Source organism: Rhinatrema bivittatum, chromosome 5 (genome assembly GCF_901001135.1).
Source record: "Rhinatrema bivittatum chromosome 5, aRhiBiv1.1, whole genome shotgun sequence".
Classification (NCBI taxonomy): Eukaryota; Metazoa; Chordata; class Amphibia; order Gymnophiona; family Rhinatrematidae; genus Rhinatrema; species Rhinatrema bivittatum.
Genome location: NC_042619.1, coordinates 82,412,482 through 82,434,922, shown reverse-complemented (window position 1 = coordinate 82,434,922; position 22,441 = coordinate 82,412,482). Strand labels below are relative to the sequence as shown.

Genomic DNA, 22,441 nt, shown 5'->3' with positions numbered 1-22,441 from the left:
GTACGCCTTCATAGGCGCATTGCCCGACATTATCCCAACCATCCAAGCCTCAAGAAGCTTGATGAAACACAAGCACACCAGCTGAACTGCACATGTTTCCAATCATTTGAAGTTCCTTGGTGCCCCAGCAATCCATACTACCATTCTGGCAGCTCCAGGGAAACACCTTCCTGAGAACATCTACTGGCAACCACTTCTGCAAGTGGACGCTCTCTTCCAAGAGAAGCCTCACCATGTAGTCCTGAGACAGCAGACTCCACCGGGAAGTTGTGCTGAAGAGGCCGCATGTGCGCCTTCGCTCAGGGGAAACCCACAACATGGCTGCCATCAACACCAGGACATGTAGACAAGTCACACTGTCAGACGAATAGCCATTTCCAGGGTCTGAATTGGAACAATCAACTTCTGAAAGAGACTTCCAGCCAAAAAGACTCAGCCCTTCTAGGAAATGACATGGGCATTAAGACACTCCAGCATCTGAGGCGACTATAAGGAGCTTCTTGCCATGCGAGAAGCCAGGTGACTCTCTTGCAAAGCAGATATGGGGGACCAAGATGTCCCCCTGCGGAATAAAGCCGCTATCACCACCATGACCTTAAAGAAGGTCCTGGGTGCAGTGGCCAGCAGGAAGGGCAAGGCCTGAAACTGATAAGGACATCCCAGAACGGCACACCACAGGAACCGTTGATGTTCGTAATGACTGGGAATATGTAGAAAGCCTCAGTCAGATCTAGAGATGGGAGAATTCCCCTGATTGCATTTCCGTTGTTACAGCACGTAGAGTTTCTATACAGAAATAAGTCACTCCATATTTTCTTGCGATCCAAAACAGGAATTATGGGCTTCAACTCCAACAGCCTCCTTAAGGAAGTCTCCACTGCCTCCCTCTTCTATAGGGAGTTGCAAGGCAAGACCACAAAGCATCCGCAGGGATGTGAATAAAACTCCACAGCATGGGCCTTCTCTTAACACTTCCAGGACCCATTAGACCGATATGATCCGGACCCAGCTCTGATAACGGTGAGAAAGACAAGGTGCTCTACTCCCGGAGCCCACCTTTTTCCAAAGCTTCTAGATCAGAAGGACTGAGACTTACGAAGAAGACAAGAACTCTGAGTAATCACTCCCCTATAGGGACAATGGCTGAAGCCTCTAGCATGGCCTCTAGCAGCCTGTAGCATGGCCTCTAGCATGACCTTCTTATCTACTGGCAAACGAGGGATCTGTTCTCCAACTTATTTCCAAATAAAAAAGGAACCTCATGAGATTGGACTTGAAATTGTAACCACCAACCAATTTCGCAGCACCGATGACATCTTGCAGCTCTCAAGACACAGCCCACATCAACTAAGAAAGTGGCACCAGTTGCAGCAATGCTCTGTTAATCAACCCTGTTCCCTCAGGTTCCTGAGAGAGGCACAGACTCGCCCAAGCCATCAGGGAGCAACAAAAGGCATTTTGTCAATTCATTGCCATGGTCTCAAGGTCTGCTTAAGGATAGCTTCAATTCTCCTATCCTGAGCATCTTTTAGAGCTGCCTCTCCTTCTACTGGATGTGAAAAGATAATTTTAGGCAGCTTAGCTAGATCCCTGGAAGACTTTGTAATGCAAAGAGAGCTATGGATCAGAACAGGTTCAATGACTAATGATTGTGCATATATATATATATATATATATATATATATATATATATATATATATATATATATATAACCTATAATTTACGTACAAGGATTGTAATGACACTATCACTGTCTTTATTTCCCCCTTCATTCCTGATACTCCCTGACACCAATGAGCTGATAATGAGTTAAGATAACTTCAAAAGGCATCTGGTGTCTCTTAACAACTGGGAAGATCAAAGACTAGTATTGAAATACATTCCTAACTAGCTGGATGTAAATCTTTTGTTGAGTACCTAATGCTTGCAGTCGAGAAGTTAAGTCAGAAAAATAAGATATATAAGGAATTGCATTTGCCAATTTCCTTTGGATGATCCAAGAGAGCAAAGGGCTAGTTCTTTTTGGGGTCCCCGGGCTCGCAGTATTCCAGGTTTTTAAGGACACTGCTTGTAAAAGGAAGACTTAAGAGGGTAGTGTCCTTTGTATATTATTTCTGTCTGTATTAATATAATCCTATTTACCTGTATTGATTTATGTAAGGCTTTCTGTGATACTGTATTTGTTTTTGATATCATTTATCTTTGCTGACTCATTATCTATATATTAGCAACATTTAGTAAACTAAGTTTTGCTTTTACAATATTGTTTATGCATGTTCTATGATGGCTACCTCGTACACCAGAAGGTTGGTCTGCTTAGACACAGTACACCCCAGCACTTCCATCTTCAGAAAATATAACTGTTCCAAGGTGTGCCATCCATCAAAGCATGTCCCCATTTAAGGTTTACTTCTGGAGTGCCCCATACAAGGGCAATAAGCTCTTGAATTGCCTTCAGGAGGGGAAAGAAATAAGATGCTTGCGTAGGGTGACCAAAAGGGATCCATCTTTTGCACACCCATAGAGTCACACCAAGCAGCTTTAGAGTCTGAGATAGCTGACTCAGTAACTCAACAACTTAAAAGAAATGGAGCAGCGGACTTTATAGTTCCAAATCAAAAGGGATTTCCCCTTCAGCAGAGGGAAGAAAGCCATATCTTCGCCAGAAACATCTGTATCCACGTCCTCCTGCAAATCCTTAGGGACTCCTGTACTGCAGTGCTTGCACGCGGTAACAACCATTGACTACTTGATCCCTGGAAAATCCCACTCAGGAAAGGAAGATGGCCTATACCAGGCCCTACAGGCTTCAATCTGATGCCCTTAGATCAATCATCTCCTGAAGATGCTCCCATCCTAGGGTCAACTCAAGAAGGGACACCCGCAATGAGTCACCTTCAGGAGACTGTCCAGCAGCCAGGCAGCGCCGGCATAAACTAGTAGAAATCCTTGGTTGTATTGCCCTTATATGGCAAGCAGTGCAAATCACAAGACGCTTAGACTCAATTGTCACCTGCGCCTTATTGCTTCGCTTCACTTGTGTGCCCAAAGAAAAAATGTGCTCAAGCACAGTCACAGCACGTTCACGCTCAAGTAGGTGCCCAGTATGAGCTCAGCATGCTCTCAAGGCAGCGTTCACTCAGGTAGGTGCTCAGTATGTGCTCTAGTCAATGCTCAGTATGCGCTCAAGTCGACGCTCAGTACGCATTCAATTAGGCGCTTAGCGTGTGCTCAGGTATGCATTCAGCATGCGCTTAGACAGGCTCTCAATACACACTCAAGCAGACACTCATTGCACACTCAGGTAAGTGCTCACTCAGTCTCAAATAGGCGCACAAAAATATAGATCACGCATATATGCTGCAACCTTGTGCGCACCAGTAGGTAGGCACATGTGCGTCTATGTTACCACACTGCTGCACGGAAATCATGCACACAAACAAGAGCGCAAAAGTGCTGCCACGGCCTATCATGCAGCTTGAAAAATCAAGCCTGGGAGCGGGGCCTAGCCAGAGGTTACTCAATCCACTGCACCTGTGCCTCCCCACTTCACTAAACTCCCCAGAGAAATGAGAGGGATAAAGGAAGACACCGAACACTCACTCCAAGGAAGGAGGACCCAGTAAGAAAAGAAGAATAAAACCTCCCTACTCTCTGTCTTCTGCTCATCTTCACATACTTTTTTTTACCTGAGCTCAGCTGACCTGGCTGAGAGTATGACCGGGTCTCCAGCTATTGAGGGAGATGGCAAAAGCCTTCACTGCCGAGCCTCCCTCGTCCATCAATTGCTTCACCTTGAGTATGACCGGGTCTCCGGCTACAGGGGGAGAGGGCAAAAGCTTTCACTGCCAAGCCTCTCTGGTTCGACAACTGCTTTGCCAATTTCTTTTTTAAATCCATGCTTGAAAAAGGTTACCTGACTAAAGGCGCTCAACTGAGGGAGGGACCCATTGGCGTCACCTCAGAAGTACTAGCGGTGCAAATGTCTTTTCCTTTTCTTTATTTTTTTACTTCAGGCAATCCCCAATAGGGAAATGAATGTCCACCATCTGTAGCAGATGGAGAATACTAGTGGGCTGATGGGGCAGAGCTATATATCCGTGACGTCAGCCTTTACTCCATCTCCTTTTGCTGGCAGAGGTACATAACCCACTTGTGGGGATTGGCCTGCCTTAGTGCAGAGGAAGCTGTCATCTTACAATCCATTTCTTTGCTGTTTAAAATACTGATTAAAAGAATTGTCACTCAGATCATAACTATGTGGATTGTAGAAGTTAATATAAAAATAATCAAGAAATAAAAATATGTTCTATTTTGCAAATTTTTTTCTCAACAGTATATGGAAATCTATCTCATGGATAATAATTCTGGCTATCCTGAAAATCCAGTTTAGTTAGTTGTGCTTCCAGGAAAGGGTTTAGAAACATTGCAGTAGAGGGCCAAGGAGAGGAGATAACAAAACTGACTTGGATAAGGAGCAATATCCTGCAGATGGTGAAGCTTGTACATATCCCTTCACGTACACGTCCCTAATAGAAACTTGAGATCAGCAAACAAAGCCCTACTAACTATTCCCTCAGTAAAAACAGCCAGACTAACTCAAGTAAGGGATAGGGCCCTATCCCTGGCAGGACCTATAATATGGAACACAATGCCTTTAGAAATCAGAACACAAAGAGACATCAAAGCATTCAAAAAAAGTTTAAAAACATGGCTATTTAAGCAAGCATACCACAAAGGGAATGAAGAGTAGAATCCAGGGAATTGTATGATGCAGTCCGAAGAACTCCCACACACACACACATCAGCTTACTCGAATGGTATGTGTGTGTATATTTCATTTTACTTTACCTCTATTAGATTGCAACAACAGAGGACAAGACTTAAGTGTTAATTTATCTTATAGCCGATATACTTAAAGTAGACATGACTTATCACAACCACTAAGTAATATTTAATATGAAACTATGTTACAGTATTTGATGGCACCTGTTTAATATAACTCAACACATTTAAGTTTGAAATTATGTGCCTTATTGTGAACCGTTGTGACGGCAACTAGCTTAACGACGGTATAGAAAAGATTTTAAATAAAATAAATAAAAAATATCATCATATCCCTCCTTCGTCTTTGCTCTAGTGAGTTCATTTTGAGAATTGTTGAATATTTTCAGGGGGTCAAGACCGATCCCTTAGACAAATTATGCTTTCTCTAATAGCAATTGTGCACTCTGTTCATCAGGCAAGGTAAAGGTTAAGCAGAAAGTAGATTAGAAGAAGATACGTTAGAATTGTTGTGCCTTTACATGGTTCTACATGAAGGTCCCTGTCTCAAGTGCCAGGAAATGTCTTGTTAATTCTCAGCAACACAGCAGATAACACCAGATGCCTCTGCTTCATAGTAAATGCCAGACATTTGCTGTAGGAGCAAATGATCTCTAATTGGAACTGTGGGTTATTTTTGAACAGAGCAGGCAGATGACATCAGAGCTGTGGAAAGTCCCCTGGCCTAGCAGGGTTGACCTTAACCCAGCAGTCTGATGAACTTTCCACCTCTCTGATTTTCCTTAGCTTGTGGGTTGGTGATCACTTGAACCTGTGAGCTGACCTTGTGCTTCATCCCAAGCCCTAGCTGGATGTGTGTTGGAGTTTTCCACCTGCAGGGTACATGACTTCAGTATTAGCTAATTACTTCCAATGTCTGTAAAATCCTATAAATGTGCTGAGGACAAGTCAGTTGGCAGATTGGTGACTCAGGTTTCCCATCTCCTTGCATATGTTTTTCTGTGCTAACCAATAAAATCTTACTGAACCTATTGACTGTGTGTATTGTTTTAATACAACTCGGACAGGGAAATCTGGTCCAGGGTCCAACTGGTGTCCTAGTTGGCAGGCCCATTCTACTATTTTTGTGTCCACGTTACCTTAAACATATCTGTGTAGGGTTTGTGTTACAGGCCTTGCATCATTTAGTAGCTCTTCTCAGATCTGCTTTCTCATTGCAGTGTCTTTACAAAGATATGGGTTCCAGAACTGAACACATTACTCAAGTTGGGTTAGTTTCCCTTTACATATTGGCTTGCAGGCACATAGGTACAAAGTATCAACAGGTCTGATACCTCCCCACACTTTCTAAAATTACCATCTCTCTGCACAATTAGAATAGATGACAGATCTTTGTAAAATATTTAGTGATTCTATTTGGATCAAGTTATCTATTGAATGCTTCCATTTCATAGGCTCCTGTTCTGTCTTAAAATAGGACACCAGTGGAATATGCTTCCAGTCTTTTAAATACTATTTCAATATATGCATTCACAGTAATGGAAGATGTTTGTATTTTATGCATTTCAAATTTAAATAGATTCATATTTTGTAATTTCCAGCTACAATTGAGTGCAAAAAAGCATAATATTTTAGCTATATTCTTCAGCTTGGTCCTTGTGCTGATTTTCTACTGCTATTAAATTGAGTTATATATATGACTCCTGCCAGCCCCAGAGCTAAAATTCTATTATAAGAAAGTATATGAAACATCTATTGCATCACACATTTGCAGAAGAACATGTTTTTAATAGGTTCCACAAACATAATTTTATATAAATGAATGATAATACAGAGGTAATGAGAGAATTGGTTAGTATGGCTATCAAAAGTAAGGCTTTTCTTCACATGCAAAAGAGAAAGATACCAGGAAAACTGATAAATTAACAAATTCTGTATAAAGTTCCTCAAAGACTTAAATGAAGTTATCATAGCATAAGGTGCTGATCTATACCACAATCTAACCCAGATGCATCAGGGACCAGATTATCATGCCAGATCAAGTGCTTGAAGATCTCATACAGAACAATTTTCAAAGGTTTTTATGTGGGGAAACCTATTTACACACAGAGGTAGTTTTTAAAAGTGTTGCTCGAGCAACGCAAATTTTAATAATCCACAAAGTATGCACATACATACCAATGCACTTGTCAAGAATAAGGGGGTAGAAAAGGGGCAGGGCAGGGGCATTCTGGGGTGGGGCTAAAACTTACGCACGTAACTCAGAATTTTAAAAAAGCTGACCATGGCACACGCCCATGTGTTATCTGCGTAACTTTGCTGCAGATCCTGATGAGGAGTAAATCTAGAGATGTTAAGTTTTAGGGCTTTCAGCACAATGTGACGGTTCAGGGTAAACTGGGGGGCTTACAGGATGAAGAACCAGAGGGGTCTTGAAGACCTCAATATCAACTGGAGAAACAGATGGACTAAATGAAAAACTGTTTTTTCCCTTGCGCGAGCATGTTTTAAAATCTGCCTGCATACATGTGAAAAAGCTGCTAAAGCCCTAGTGGAAATACATGTGGGACATTTACTTGAGCTACCTCTTAAGATTATGGGGTAGATTTTAAAAGGGTTATGCGCGTATGTCCCAGGGCTTTCCGGGGGGGGTGGGGGTGTCGGGGGGGGGGGCATGTTGGGGCTGACGCGACATTTGGGGCGTTCCGGGGGGCATGTTGGGGGCATGGTATCGGCCCGGGGGCTTTTCAGGAGCATGGCTGAGGCCTCCGAAACGGGTCCCGGGCTGGGGAATCGCGCGCCAGCAGCCCGCTGGCGTGCACGTTACGCCTGCTTCTGGCAGGCGTAACTTTTAAAACACAGGTGGGGGGGTTTAGATAGGACCGGGGGGGGGGGTTGGAGGGAACGGGCAGCTCGCTTAGGGCTCGGCGCGCGCAAATTGCACAAATGTGCACCCCCTTGCGCGCGCCAACCCCGGATTTTATAAGATACTCGCGGCTACACGCGTATCTTATAAAATCCGGCGTACTTTTGTTTGCGCCTGGTGCACGAACAAAAGTACGCACGGGCGCACTTTTATAAAATCTACTCCATGTGTACACATATGTGTAGCAGGGGGATTTTAAACGATACGCAGCATATCTCCGCTCATGCACCGATACGCGTGTTTATGGGTGCATGTGTGTTCCTTTTAAAATTAGCCAGATAGACAGTAACTTTCAAACTGGCGCACAGGCACACTTTGGCGCATGTGCATCAGTGAGTGTCCAAATACGCGGCCATTTTATAACTTGCATGCATATATGCACGCATGTTATAAAATAACCTGACCTTGTACATATGTGTACCCAATTTTAGGTGGGCGCACAACTATAAGCGTAAATCCTGCTTCTACTACATAAGTCAGGGAATTTTAAAAGTCACACGTATCCATGCCATTGCCAGTTTCACCAGTTTGTCCAGTTAACAGCTAGGTCCTCCAAACCCCCTGGTTTGATAGTCTACACTCCCCCCAGTTACTCTAGACCCTTTAAAACTCTGAGAAATGGCTTTTTCCTTTTATTTTTTAACTTATAACTCTTCCCTAGCAGAAATAAACTTATACGGCAGGGGATCTGGGTGCACACCCAGGCGCATAAGTATTTAAGTGCACATGTCTTGGCCATGCTCCAAAATGGCCATGTCCCGCCCAGACCATGCCTATGCTCTGCCCTTTTTTGAAAACGTTTGAGATGCATGCGCAGCGGGAGATACCCGGATGCATAATTTTTTGAAGAGAAGAGAGAAATCATCAGAGACCTGGTCTAGACTTGGGCGCCAAAATCAAGCCTTGGGCCGGGCCCCGGCATTGGGCCTTAACCTCAGGCTGGGCTCTGGCCTAGACCTCAGTGCTAGGGCCATACTTCAGCATCGAGCCTGGATCTAGGCCTTGGCACCAGGTCTAGGCATGAAGCTTAGGCCTTGATGCCAGCACTAGGCTTTGCATTTTTACTTTTTTTAAAATGAAAATGAAAGTAAAACCAACAAAATTTTGTTGGCTTTTTTTTCTTTCTATTTTCAAAATGAAATTAAATGAAATAGATGCTATTGACATGCGTGATTTCCAATTTTATGGACTGAAACCTTTTGAAAATTCACTCCCAAATGAAAATCAGGCCTATTGCCTTGTACTTCCTTTTGGTAAGAATATATTTTCATGCCTTATTTATATAGTGACACACTTTCTCTGCTCTCTGGAGTTAAACATTATGAACAGCAAATGGATAAATGTGTTCTTTAGAAGTTCAAGGATCCTTGTCAGAAATAAACCAAAATGTCCATTAAAGGTGTAGTTAAAGCATTTCCAACTTTTATTCAAAATTACAGTAGATTTTGGTCCCCCGACACAGACTGGGTTTTGCCACAAGGGCTGCATCAGGAGGGTCAGATGACAAGGATCCTTGAACTTCTATGCTATAGTTCTTAAACATGGTTGGTTACCAGTCTGTATACTGCTCATCGTCTCCACTTTATTATTTGCTAAATGTGTTCTTTGACTAGCAGTCAAAAATAAATATGTGTACTCCATTTCTATAAATAGTACAGAATGCCTGGAGATGAACAATAACATATAATAGAAGCACCTCATAGTAGTACTGAAAAGCTTGGGGTTTATCATCTTCACTATCGTACAGTTCTCCAAGTTTTGCCAGTGCGTGTGAATCTGTTGGAATTACACTGATCAGCTGCATTAGCCATTCAATAGCCTGGTTGGGATCCTCCAGCATTTCATATCTAAAATATCTTCAGTTAAGGATACTATAACATGCAATATCTACATAATAATGTATGATACTTTACTTAGGGCTTGCCATCAAATAATAATTTATTTTGTGATTTCAAAGTTTCATGCTAATTAATTTCATTCAAATATTATAAAATCAAAAGTGCTATGAGAAGTATTTAAAAAGTTAAAATAGTTCATTATCAGGAGCTCCAAGTTTACAGAATAACAGGAAATAGGAATTCTTTTACATTTTATTCCTTTACTTTTTTTTTCAGAATCTTTATTAACATTTTCATATAAAACAAACATCAGAACTCAGCTACCGAGATCATGTTTATTCCTTTACTTTTGGTTATTATTTTGTTTAAACATACTTTGCTAATGTTAGGGTGCTTTGAAAGGTTTTCATATGAAGCTATCATATTGCACTGTGAAATTGCATTAGTCAGACTGCTAAAACTATTCAAGGCTGCTGATATGCTAGAATGTATGCTATAAACTAAAAAGTTTGTAAAAGTTCAGCCTTATGTTTTTTTCCTGCCTTCTGGGCTCAATTTACAAGAAATCACATGACTTACAAGAATCCCAGCCCCATTAACATATATAAGATAAAATTATAATGTCAACTAATTAGGAAAATGTTATGCAAACTAGCTCACTGGTGTGTAAATTGTAGGTGGTAATCTATTTAATTTTATATGTCAACAATGTTCTGAGAGACTGCTTCTGACTTGCCTTGTACTTTCCTGGAATATTCCAATACTTTTTAAAGATCTTTCTTAAGCTGCCAGATTTAAGTGTTTATTTTGATAACCCACAATACTATCCACAGTACATGTTGGTAAAACATCTGAATTAAGTATAGTATGCCAACCAGGATAGATCCTCGTCCCTAATTTAATCCAAAATGTTTTTCCTGCAATACAATCGGTCTTGATGTACCTAATACTATGAAATTATTATAAGTTTTCCAATAAAAAGAAATTTCAATTTGCGTTTGTCCAATACCATTTTTTTTACAAGCTGAAACCCACAAAAAAATTTACATTTAAATTTGTTTTTATTATCAAATCTCCCCTACCCCTAGCCTCCTTCTCATCCCTTCATCTCAGCAGACTTACTGTCTCTCGCTCTCCACAACCAGTTTCCCCTCTCTCTTTCTTCCCTACCCTCACCAATCTCTCTCCCATTTGTTAACATAAGAACATAAGAACATGCCATACTGGGTCAGACCAAGGGTCCATCAAGCCCAGCATCCTGTTTCCAACAGTGGCCAATCCAGGCCATAAGAACCTGGCAAGTACCCAAAAACTAAGTCTATTCCATGTTACCGTTGCTAGTAATAGTAGTGGTTATTATCTAAGTCAACTTAATTAATAGCAGGTAATGGACTTCTCCTCCAAGAACTTATCCAATCCTTTTTTAAACACAGCTATACTAACTGCACTAACCACATCTTCTGGCAACAAATTCCAGAGTTTAATTGTGCACTGCGTGAAAAAGAACTTTCTCCGATTAGTTTTAAATGTGCCACATGCTAACTTCATGGAGTGCCCCCTAGTCTTTCTATTATCCGAAAGAGTAAAAAACCGATTCACATCTACCCGTTCTAGACCTCTCATGATTTTAAACACCTCTATCATATCCCCCCTCAGCGGTCTCTTCTCCAAGCTGAAAAGTCCTAACCTCTTTAGTCTTTCCTCATAGGGGAGTTGTCCATTCCCTTTATCATTGTTTTAAACCAGGGGTCAGGAACCTTTTTGGCTGAGAGAGCCATAAACGCCACATATTTTAAAATGTAATTCCATGAGAGCCATACAATATGTTTAAAACTAAATACAAGTAAATGTGTGCATTTTATGTAAGATCACACTTTTAAAGTACAATAAGTCTCTGAAAATATTACACCAGGCCTTAAGACACCAATACATCTCCTATTAGGAAAACGGACCAAGTCAGGCTGCTATAGAGTCCTACACAGAAACTACACGCCAGCAGAAAACCTCACCTGAATCACGTGCTGTCCCTCACCTAACATAGAATAAAGAGACCAAAACGCATAACAAGAAGCATGCAGACAAAAACTGAATTGGAAACTGCAACAAGCCAGAGTCTCTGTATGCAGTGTAACAAAGGAAAAAAGAAACATCACACATCCTTATAAAACAAATCAAGAAATATAAAATCATCAGCAGTAAAACTGTACTAACAAAAGAACATATTTCGAAACAGCTGATGAGTGGAATATCCAATAATTAAAAACTCATATAAAACATTTCCAGATACCAACAAAATATTTCAAAATAGCAGACACAAAGATCCAGTAATGAAAATAATAAGGATACAAAAATTTTTTTGCTCTGCATACCTGGGAACGTTTGATATCCAGGTGTCCTGAGATTGTTCTGAATTAGCAGGAGGTGGGGTGGTTTGCTTGGAACTTTCTCCTCTCTGTCACATACCAGCGCTCTCTCTCACACTGGCTCTCAATGACACACCTATACACACATGCTCTCAGTCACTCACATATACAAATGTTTTTTCTCTCTCACTTATATAGGCTCTTAATTACACATTTACACACATGCTGTCTATCTTTTCACGCTTACACACACACAGGCTTTCAATCACATAAATACATGCTGTCTTTTTCTCTCACACACAGACTCTCATTCACATGCTTACAAACATGTCCTCTCTTTCTCTCAATTACACACAGGCTCTCAATCACATACTCACATGCTCCCTCACCTAAATCAGCTCTCAATCACACACAGACACACATGGTCTCTCTCTCTCATTTAAAACACAGGCTCTCAATCACATACTCACATGCTCCATCACCTAAACCAGCTGTCAATCAGACACAGACACACATGATCTCTCTCTTACTTATACACACAGGCTCTTAATCATACATACACATGATCTCTCTCACACACAAAGGATCTCAATCATACACACATACTCTTTCAAACAAACAGGTTTCAATTACAAACTTACACATACAGGTTCCCAATGGTAAACTTACATTCATGCTCTCTCTCTCACAGGCAGGATCTCAATCACAGACATACTCTCTTTCACATATACAGGCTCTCAATCATTCACATACATGCAATCTCTCACTCACACACACAGGATCTCAAACACACATGCTTGCTCGCTCATTCACTCTCTCTCTCTCCCCCCCCCCCCCCCCGGGAACTCGCGGCAGCAGCAGCCACCTCCCAACGCTAACCTCCTTCATTTTCAGCCCTCGCGGAGGCGAAGGCGGAGTCCCATCGGCCGCGGTTGCAGATTTTCATTTTCCTCCGAGCCGCGCTGCAGTCTTCTTCCCGCGCAGGCACCCGATGCTCTCCACTTCCTCTTCCGGGCCGCGGGAAGAAGAGAGCACCGGTGTGCTCTCCTCTTCCCGCGGCCCGGAAGAGGAAGTGGAGAGCATCGGGTGCCTGCGCGGGAAGACCCGCGCAGGCACCCGATGACTCCAGCGCTGGCACCCGGCTGACACCCGATGACTCCCGCGCAGGCACCCGGATGACTCCAGTCGGCGTGCTCTCTTCTCCTCCCCCCCGCGGCCCGGAAGAGGAAGTGGTGAGCATCGGGTGCCTGCGCGGAAGAAGAGACCACGCTAGTGTGGTCTCTTCTTCCCGCGCAGGCACCCGATGCTCTCCACTTCCTCTTCCGGGCCGCGGGGGGGGGGGGGGGGGGGGAGGAGAAGAGAGCACGCCGGGTGCCGCTGACTCCAGCTGTCCTGCCGCGTTCCGCCCGGGCTGACAGCATTTTAAGCCCGGGCGACGGAGGACCGGGGAGCAGCTGGGTCAGCGGGGAACCGCGAAGTATGGCGACACGTGTCTGCGAGCCAGATGCAGCCCTCAAAAGAGCCATATCTGGCTCGCGAGCCATGGGTTCCCGACCCCTGTTTTAAACAAATACACATCCCTATAATGTTGTTAATAAAAATGGGGAGGTTGTTTGCTATATTATTATCTAGACCAGTGGTTCTCAACCGGTGTGTCATGACACACCGGTGTGTCGCCAAGCACACGCAGGTGTGTCGCCACACTTCCCGGTCCCCTGCTGATCCAGCTGCTCCCCCTACCGAGCAAGACAGGTCCTACATCCGGGCTTAAAATGCTGAAAGTCAGGGCATGCTCTCTTCTTCCCGCCCCCCCCCCCCCCCCAGCCTGGAAGAGGAAGTAGTGAGCAGCGGGTGCATGCGTGGGAAGAAGAGACCATGCAAGTGCAGGCAGTGTCGGCCCGCAGAAAAGAAGAGAGGCGCAGTCTGAAGAATGAGCAGCTCGGCTCAGAGAAAAACGAAGAATGTCGTCAACCCCCGCATCCGATGGGACTCCTTGCTCCGCGAGGGCTGAAAATGAAGTAGATTGCTGCTGTCTTTAGGGTTAGAAGTGGAGGAGGCTGCTGCTGCCACTAGTTCGGGGGAGGGGGGGGGAGAGTGAGTGAATGAGCAAGCATGTGTGTTTAGATCCTGTGTGTGTGTGTGAGTGAGATAGCATGTATGTGAATGATTGAGAACCTGTACATCTGAAAGAGAGTATGTAGTGATTGAGAGCTGGTTTAGGTGAGGGAGCATGTGAGCATGTGATTGAGAGCATGTGTGAAAGTGAGAGAAAGACAGCATGTGTGTCTGTGTGATTGAGAGCTGGTTTAGATGCGTAACCCCTGAAAAGCTGCCCCAAGCTGCCCCTGCGTGCGCTGAGCCTATCTTGCAAGCCCCGGGACGTGCGTATGGCCTGGTGCTTCAAAAAAGGGGTGTTCTGGGGGCGGGGGCTGTGGGTGGGGTGCCGGCACTGGGGTGTTCCAGGGGAGGGACCGAGGCCTCCGGAACAGCTGCTGTGCTGGGGGATGGCGCGCCGGCAGACAGCCGGCGCGCACAAGTTACGCCTGCCCAGAGGCAGGCGTAACTTTCCCAATAAAGGTAAGGAGGGGGTTTTAGATAGGGCTGGGGGTCGGGTTAGATAGGGGAAGGGAGGGGAAGGGGTGGGGTGGGTGGGGGTGGGGGCGGAAGGAAAAGTTCCCTTCGAGGCCGCTCTGATTTTGGAGCGGCCTCGGAAGGAACGGAGGAAGGCTGCGCGGCTCGGTGTATGCAAGCTGCACAATTGTGCACCCCCTTGCGGCACGCAGACCCTGAATTTATAACATCAGGCGTAGATTTGTTCGTGCCGGGTTGCGCAAACAAATCTACGCACACGCACAGGTTTAAAGATCTGCCCCCAAGGGTCCATCAAGCCCAGCATCCTGTTTCCTTACAGAGGCCAAACCAGGCCACAAGAACCTGGCAATTAACCAAACACTAAGAAGATCCCATGCTACTGATGCAATTAATAGAAGTGGCTATTCCCTAAGTAAATTTGATTAATAGCAATTAATGGACTTCTCCTCCAAGAACTTATCCAAACCTTTTTTGAACCTAGCTACACTAACTGCACTAACCACATCCTCTGGCAACAAATTCCAGAGCTTAATTGTGCGTTGAGTGAAAAAGAATTTTCTCCGATATTCTTAAATGTGCTACTTGCTAACTTCATGGAATGCCCCCCTAGTCCTTCTATTATTCGAAAGTGTAAATAACTGATTCACATCTACCCGTTCAAGACCTCTCATGATCTTAAAAACCTCTATCATATCCCCCATCAGCCATCTCTTCTCCAAGCTGAACAGTCCTAACCTCTTCAGCCTTTCCTCATAGGGGAGCTGTTCATCCCCTTTATCATTTTGGTTGCCCTTCTCTGTACCTTCTCCATCGCAACTATATCTTTTTTGAGATGCGGCGACCAGAATTGTACACAGTATTCAAGGTGTGGTCTCACCATGGAGAAGGTACAGAGAAGGGCAACCAAAATGATAAAGGGGATGGAACAGCTCCCCTATGAGGAAAGGCTGAAGAGGTTAGGGCTGTTCAGCTTGGAGAAGAGATGGCTGAGGGGGGATATGATAGAAGTCTACAAAATCATGAAAGGACTTGAACAAGTTAATGTTAAATTGGTTATGAACTCTCTCAGATAATAGAAGGACCAGGGGGCACTCCAAGAAGTTAGCAGGTAGCTCATTTAAATCAAATCGAAGCAAATTCTTTTTCACTCAGTGCATAGTTAAGTTCTGGAATTCATTGCCAGAGGATGTGATTATAGCAGTTATTGTAACTGGGTTTAAAAAGGGTTTGGATAAGTTCCTAGAGGAAAAATCCATAAACTGCTATTAATTAATAACCAATAGTAGCTTGTAATCTATCTAATGTTTGGGTACTTGCCAGGTACTTGTAGCCTGGATTGGCCACTGTTGGAAACAGGATACTGGGCTTGATGGACCCTTGGTCTGACCCAGTATGGCATATCTTATGTTCTTATGATACAGAGGCATTATGACATTTTCCGTTTTATTAACCATTCCCTTGATAACAATTCCTAACATTCTATTTGCTTTTTTGACTGCTGCAGCACACTGAGCTGACGATTTTAAAGTATTACCCACTATGATGCCTAGATCTTTTTCCTGGGTGGTAGCTCCTGATATGGAACCTAACATCGTGTAAATACAGCAAGGGTTATTTTTCCCTATATGCAACACCTTGCACTTGTCCACATTAAATTTCATCTGCCATTGGATGCCCCAATCTTCCAGTCTTGCAAGGTCCTCCTATAATGTATCACAATCCGCTTTTGATTTAACTACTCTGAATTATTTTGTATCATCCGCAAATTTGATACCTCACTTGTTGTATTCCTTTCCAGATCATTTATATATATATATATATATATATATATATATATATATATATAGAAAAGCACTGGTCCAAGTACAGATCCCTGAAGCACTCCACTATTTACTCTTTTCCACTGAGAAAATTGACCATTTAATCCTACTGTTATCTCCCCAACTCCTCATAGTAACTACGGAAGCAAGAATTCATTTAGTCTTTCTGCAATGGCCCTTATCTTCCCTAAGAGCCCCTTTAACCCTCGATCAACTAGTGGTCCAACCGACTCCCTCACAGGTTTCTTGATTCAGAAAAATTTTAAAGTTTTTATTATGGGTTTTGCCTCTATGACCAACTTCATTTCAAATTCCTCTCTTCGCCTGTTCTTATCAATGTTTTACATTTAACTTGACAATGCTATGTTTTATCCTATTTTCTTCAGATGGATCCTTCTTCCAATTTTTTGAAGGATGTTTTTTTGGCTAAATAGCCTCTTTCACCTCACCTTTTAAGCATGACGGTAATCGTTTTGCCTTCCTTCCACCTTTCTTAATGCGTGGAATACATATGGACTGCGTCTCTAGGATTGTATTTTTAAACAATGTCCATGGTGTTGCGCGTCCGGCCCTGTTGGTGCCACGACCAGGCCTGCTCACGTCGCGCTTCCCTCCACCAGTTCCGGTTCCTAATCCCTTGCCGCTGCTGCCAGCTCCTGACGTCCCCGACACTCACCGCGGCCCTCTCCGGCTTCCTCCATGCCGCAGGCCTCTTAGCGGAGCTCCCGTAGGGGCTCTGTGTCTTCAACCTCCTCGGCCCCGCCCCTAGGCACGCGCACTGCCGACAGTTGAACGTTTAAAGGGCAAGGGTGGGAAGCTCTCCTCGGACCCCGCCCGATGACGTCACCTAAGGCTCCTACTTAAGGCGAGGCTCTGTCCCCAGAACCTCCACCTTGGCAATCGGGTTGACACTTTGGTGTAGCTAGTTTGCTGTTCCTTGTTCCTTTGTTCTCCTGCTTCCTTGATCCAGCCTTGTTCCAGTGTTCTTGCATTTCTGTCATGTTCCAGTGCTCCTGCATTCCTGTGTTCCCGTGGTCCTCTCTGTGTTCCAGCGTCTCTTCTGATCCACCTGCTCTTCGTTCTCCTCTGGCCATACCTTCTCGGACTGATTCACGGTACTGACCCCTGCTTGCCTGACTACATTGACCGCTGCCTGGAACCGACCACTGCCTGCCTTCTGACCACGTTGACCACTGCCTGCCTTATGACCACGCTTGACCGCTGTCTGGAAACTGACCTTTGCTCATCTTGACTACGTACGGACTGATCTTGGAACTGACCCTTGCTTTGGCTGACCACACTCAGACGGATACCCTGGCTTTGACCCTTGCGCTACATTCGGATACTCTGTTCGCTCCTATGACCACCAGACCAGCCTGCTCAGACACTGCCTGCGACCTACATCTGACTAGAACAGTAGGCGCTGCTTATCTCGCCCAGAGGATTTTCACTTCCTGTCTCCATCCAGAGGCCTCCAGTGATCCTGGTCTAGTCCATCCTATCTCCACCAGCCACGCACCTTTGCTCGTGGTGGGCACACTTCTCCGCTATCTCTCTGGGAGACCTGCAGAGGCCCACCTAAGTCCAGGCAGTCTGGGTACCCAAGGGCTCAACCTGCGGAAATACCGGATTGCTATTGGCGAAGCTCCAGCTAGTCTCTGTCTCCTTGTGTGCTCCACCTCCTGGTGTCAGGCGCTCTCTGGGTCTAATCAGAGGGCCGTACCAATCCTGCACAAGGCCAAGGGTCCACCTCCAGCGCAACACGTGCCTGTTGAACACTTTTAACTTTTGCAGCTGCACCTTTCAGTTTTTTTAAAATTATTTTCCTCATTTTATCAAAGTTTCCCTTTTGAAAGTTTAGTGTTAGAGCTGTAGGTTTACTTATTGTTCCCCTTCCAGTTATTAGTTTAAATTTGATCATGTTATGATCACTGTTGCCAAGTGGCCCCACCACTGTTACCTCTCTTTCCAAATCCTGCGTTCCACTAAGAATTAAATCTAAAATAGCTCCCTCTCTTGTTGGTTCCTGAACCAATTGCTCCATGAAGCAGTCATTTATTACATCCAGGAACTTTATGTCTCTAGCAAGTCCTGATGTTACATTTACCCAGTCAATATTGGGGTAATTGAAATCTCCCATTATTATTGCACTGCCAAATTGGTTAGCTTCCCTGATTTCTCTTAGCATTTCATCATCTGTCTGACCATTTTGTCAGGTGGATGGTAGTATACGATCACTATACTCTTACCCAAACACTTGGGATTTCTACCCATATAGATTCTACTGAGCATTTAGTCTCTTGTATGATCTTTATCCTGTTGGACTCTATACCCTCCTGGACATAAAGTGCCACACCCCCAGCAAGTTGATCCTCCCTATTATTGCAATATAATTTGTACCCTGATATAGCACTGTCTCATTGGTTATCCTCCTTCCACCAAGTGTCTGTGATGCCAATTATGTCAATCTCATCATTTACTGCTATACACTCTAACTCTCCCATCTTATTTCTTAGACTTCTGGCATTGGCATACAGTCATTTCAAAGTGCGTTTTTGTTTGTATTAACAACCTGCTTTTCAGTTGTTAGGGATAATTTGGAAATCATTAGCTTCAGTGATTTTTTACATATAGGCCCATGGACTATGTTTGCTTTCATTGGAACCTCTCTGTTGGGATGCCCTAACTCTCCTGTTTCATTAATATCCTTCAAGGATACATTTCTCCGAACCATGCACTGCTGAGTGACTGTTGGCTTTCCCTCTTGTTCTAGTTTAATAGCTGCTCTTTCTCCTTTTTGAAAGTTAGTGCCAGCAGCTTGGTTCCATTCTGATTAAGGTGGAGCCCATCCCTTCGGAAGAGACTCCCCCTTCCCCAAATGTTTCCCCAGTTCCTTACAAAACTGAATCCCTCTTCCCTGCACCATTGTCTCATCCATGCATTGAAACTCTGGAGCTCTGCCTGCCTCTGGAAACCTGCACGTGGAACAGCAAGCCATCCTGGAGGTTCTGGATTTCAGCTTCCTACCTAAAATCCTAAATTTGGCTTCCAGAACCTCTCTCCCACATTTTCCTATGTCGTTGGTGCCCACATGTACCATGACAGCCGGTTCCTCCCCACCTTCGCACCAGGCAGGCAAGTTACCAGGCGGTCCTCATGTCCACCAGCCATCCTGCTATCTACATTTCTAATAATTGAATCACCAACTATGATAGCCGGCCTAACCCTTCCCTCCTGGGCAGTAGCCTTGGGAGACTTGTCCTCAGTGCGAGAGGAGAATACATCACCTGGAGAGCAGGTCCTTGCTACAAGATCACTTCTTGCTATACCAGGGTGATGTTCTCCTACTGGGCTTATAAATTTCTGTATAGAACATAATTCATGTTAATACTTCTGCAGTATTAGACATCTTTATTCTGTAATGTGATCCATCTTAAAAAGGCTTGATTCTGTAAAGGTGAAATACAAATGTTGAATTAAATTAAAATGTAATTTCCTTCCCATTCCTTGCCTTTCCCTTTACAACACACTTAACTTCATTGTTTCTTATACATTTCTAGAAAAGCTTCTATGGATTAGAAGAAATACTCTAGGGGAAGTCCCGGGAGGTCCAATAGTGATCTGCAAAGACAAGCTGTAGAAATATGGATGAATTTTCACATTGGTAATGTCTCTCTGTCAATCCTATCACAGCCATGATTAGTCTGGCAACAAGAAATTACACAGGAGAGCATAGGTCTGTCTGTTACCAAAGGAATCAGGAGGTCCACATTCAGTGCCATTTGTCTGGCTGACTTAGCCAGAAAAACAGCGCTGTTTCAACATCCAGCTGTGCCCACCATCTGGCACTTTGCCAGCTAACTTTTTATCTGGCTAAAAAGAGTAGGGACATGTTGTGGGGCAAAGTCAGCTATCTAGCTAACTTACAGGGTCATTTATCAAATTGCGTTATGGCGTTTTCAAATGCATTAAGGCGTTTTCGCATCGTTGAGTGAGTTTTCTCACTCTGAAGGACATCAAATCTTCACAAGAATGTACTGTTCTGTCTCACTCTGCATGTCAAAGTGGCCCCTAACTCCTACACTGATACCTAAACTCTTACGTAACGGGTGATTTCGTGTGCCCTTGGGCCTCAGCCCGACCCCAGACAGATCCAGGACCGAACCGAGGGTTGACGGCGTGTTCCAGCGTGGCAGACGGTCTTACCCTCTGCCAGGCCTGCAAGCTCCCAAGGCCAACAACATGATGATGTTGGAATGTGAATGGTCCTCCGACCATTCCGAGCCCTTTCGGACCTGCCGCTCGGATCGGCATGGAGCAGCAGGCCTGGCCTGAGGATGAGGGCAGACGGGCCTTGACATGAAGACATAACACCAAGGTCGATGCGGACGGCATCAGAGACGAGGGCTGGCACAAGACATAACACCAAGGTAGTTGAGGACATGACACCAAGGTTGATGCGAAGACATCACGGACCAATGGTCGATGTGACGGCATCCCGGACCAGGGTCAATGCGATGCCATCAGCAACAAGATGTTGAGGCGAAGACATGACATCAAGACTGATGCAACAGCATCCAGGACGAGACGAGGAACTTGACGAAGTCCAGACGAGACGAGAGCTGGGAGGGTGAACATTGGCATTGTCTCTCAGGGCGCCCTACACAGTCCACCTGCGGGACTGGTCGCAGACCACCCTGTCCCACTGCGCGCCCTACACAGCCAGAGGAGGCTGGTCATGGACCACGCTGAGAATGGGACGAGCGCAGGGAAGAATCCAGTCGAGGTGGGACTCCGATGACGAAGCCAGATGTCATCCGGAGCTCCACAAAGGCTGGCAGGACATGGCGGCTCAGGAGCACAGGAACGAATTCCACCTGTAGGCAACTCCACGCTCGGGAAAGACGTCATCTGAGAGAGCACGGCTTGACAGGACCAGAAGGCTCAGGAGCGCTGAAGCGAACACCAAGAAGGGCAGGACACCAGGAGACGAAACACCAGGAGGCGAACACCAGGACACCTGGACGAGGACCTCAGGCATGAAGACTTGACTTGACATGAAGACGAAATGAAGAGGAGCTCCACGAAGAAGACCTGACGGAGCTCTGGCAGGCAGGAGCCTCCAGAGTGAAGTAACTCCGATGCAAGGCGAAGACTGAAGTGACGGAGGAGCCCTTTATAGGGCTGGAGCAGGAAGTCCAATCAAAGGTAGGGCCAGCCACACTTCCTGTGTCTGGCCCTTTAAATTCTGAGAGAGAGACGCGTGCCGGCGTCTAAGGGAAGCAGCAGGAGCTTGTGCAGGACCACTGACAGCGGTCTGCATGGACGTCAGTGTCAGGCAGCAGGGCTGGCCTGGAGGCAGGCCCCGATGACGGCAGCGGCTCCAGCTGCTGCAGGAAGCCCCGGGGGCGGCTCCAGCCGCCAATCGAGCCTGGGGATGCGGCCTCCTGCCGCGAAGATCAAGACAGCATCTGCGGTGGCTCCCATCCGCGAAGGTAGAAAGTCCGCGGCTCCAGCCGTGGTAAAGAGCAGACAATATGGGCAGCCTCCGGGCTGCAAAGAAGCAGGAAAGTCCGCGGTTCCAGCCACGCGGCAGCATCCGTGCCGCGTCAGGTGAAGACAGCAACATGGTGAGTACCTGTTCGCAGGGGGGAACCTGCGGGCAGGGTCCATGACATAAACCTCACCTCGAGTTACTAGGTGGGCCTCATATAGTAGCATAAATAGCTGCTTACTATGGTGCCACCCCCAGAGGCTCTCTCTCTTTCTCTCTCTCATCCCCTCTTCTCAGGGCCGTCCTCCAATCCTTCCCCAACCTAAAATGCCAAATCGCAATTTGCGTTATGGGCATATCACACAGCTTAACGCCAATGAAAAAGGTGTAGTTATTTTCAGTGTTAAAACTGTGCAATATGGCATCGCAAAATGCGAAGCCAGCCCACTTTTCCAAAATCCTTCCCCAACTCCTCCCCTTTCAAAAATTAGCATCGTACCATGCGTTATGGTGCTTTTCGCATGCGTTAAAGGCGTTGTTGCATGCGAAAACGCCTTAACACATGCGAAAAGGCCATAACGCGAGTTGGAAAATAGCCTTCTAAGGGGTCATTTTCTATCCC

General features: G+C 45.1%; 1 protein-coding gene across 1 annotated transcript in view; it reads right to left on the bottom strand.

The window, feature by feature from the left end:
• The window catches only part of LOC115092047 (intraflagellar transport protein 88 homolog), a 353,514-nt gene that overhangs the window by 74,701 nt on the left and 256,372 nt on the right, over window positions 1-22,441 (bottom strand). The window contains exon 20 of the mRNA XM_029602513.1: window positions 9,409-9,559. Within this exon, the coding sequence (XP_029458373.1) occupies window positions 9,409-9,559 (151 nt within the window). The remainder of the gene's footprint in view (window positions 1-9,408; window positions 9,560-22,441) is intronic.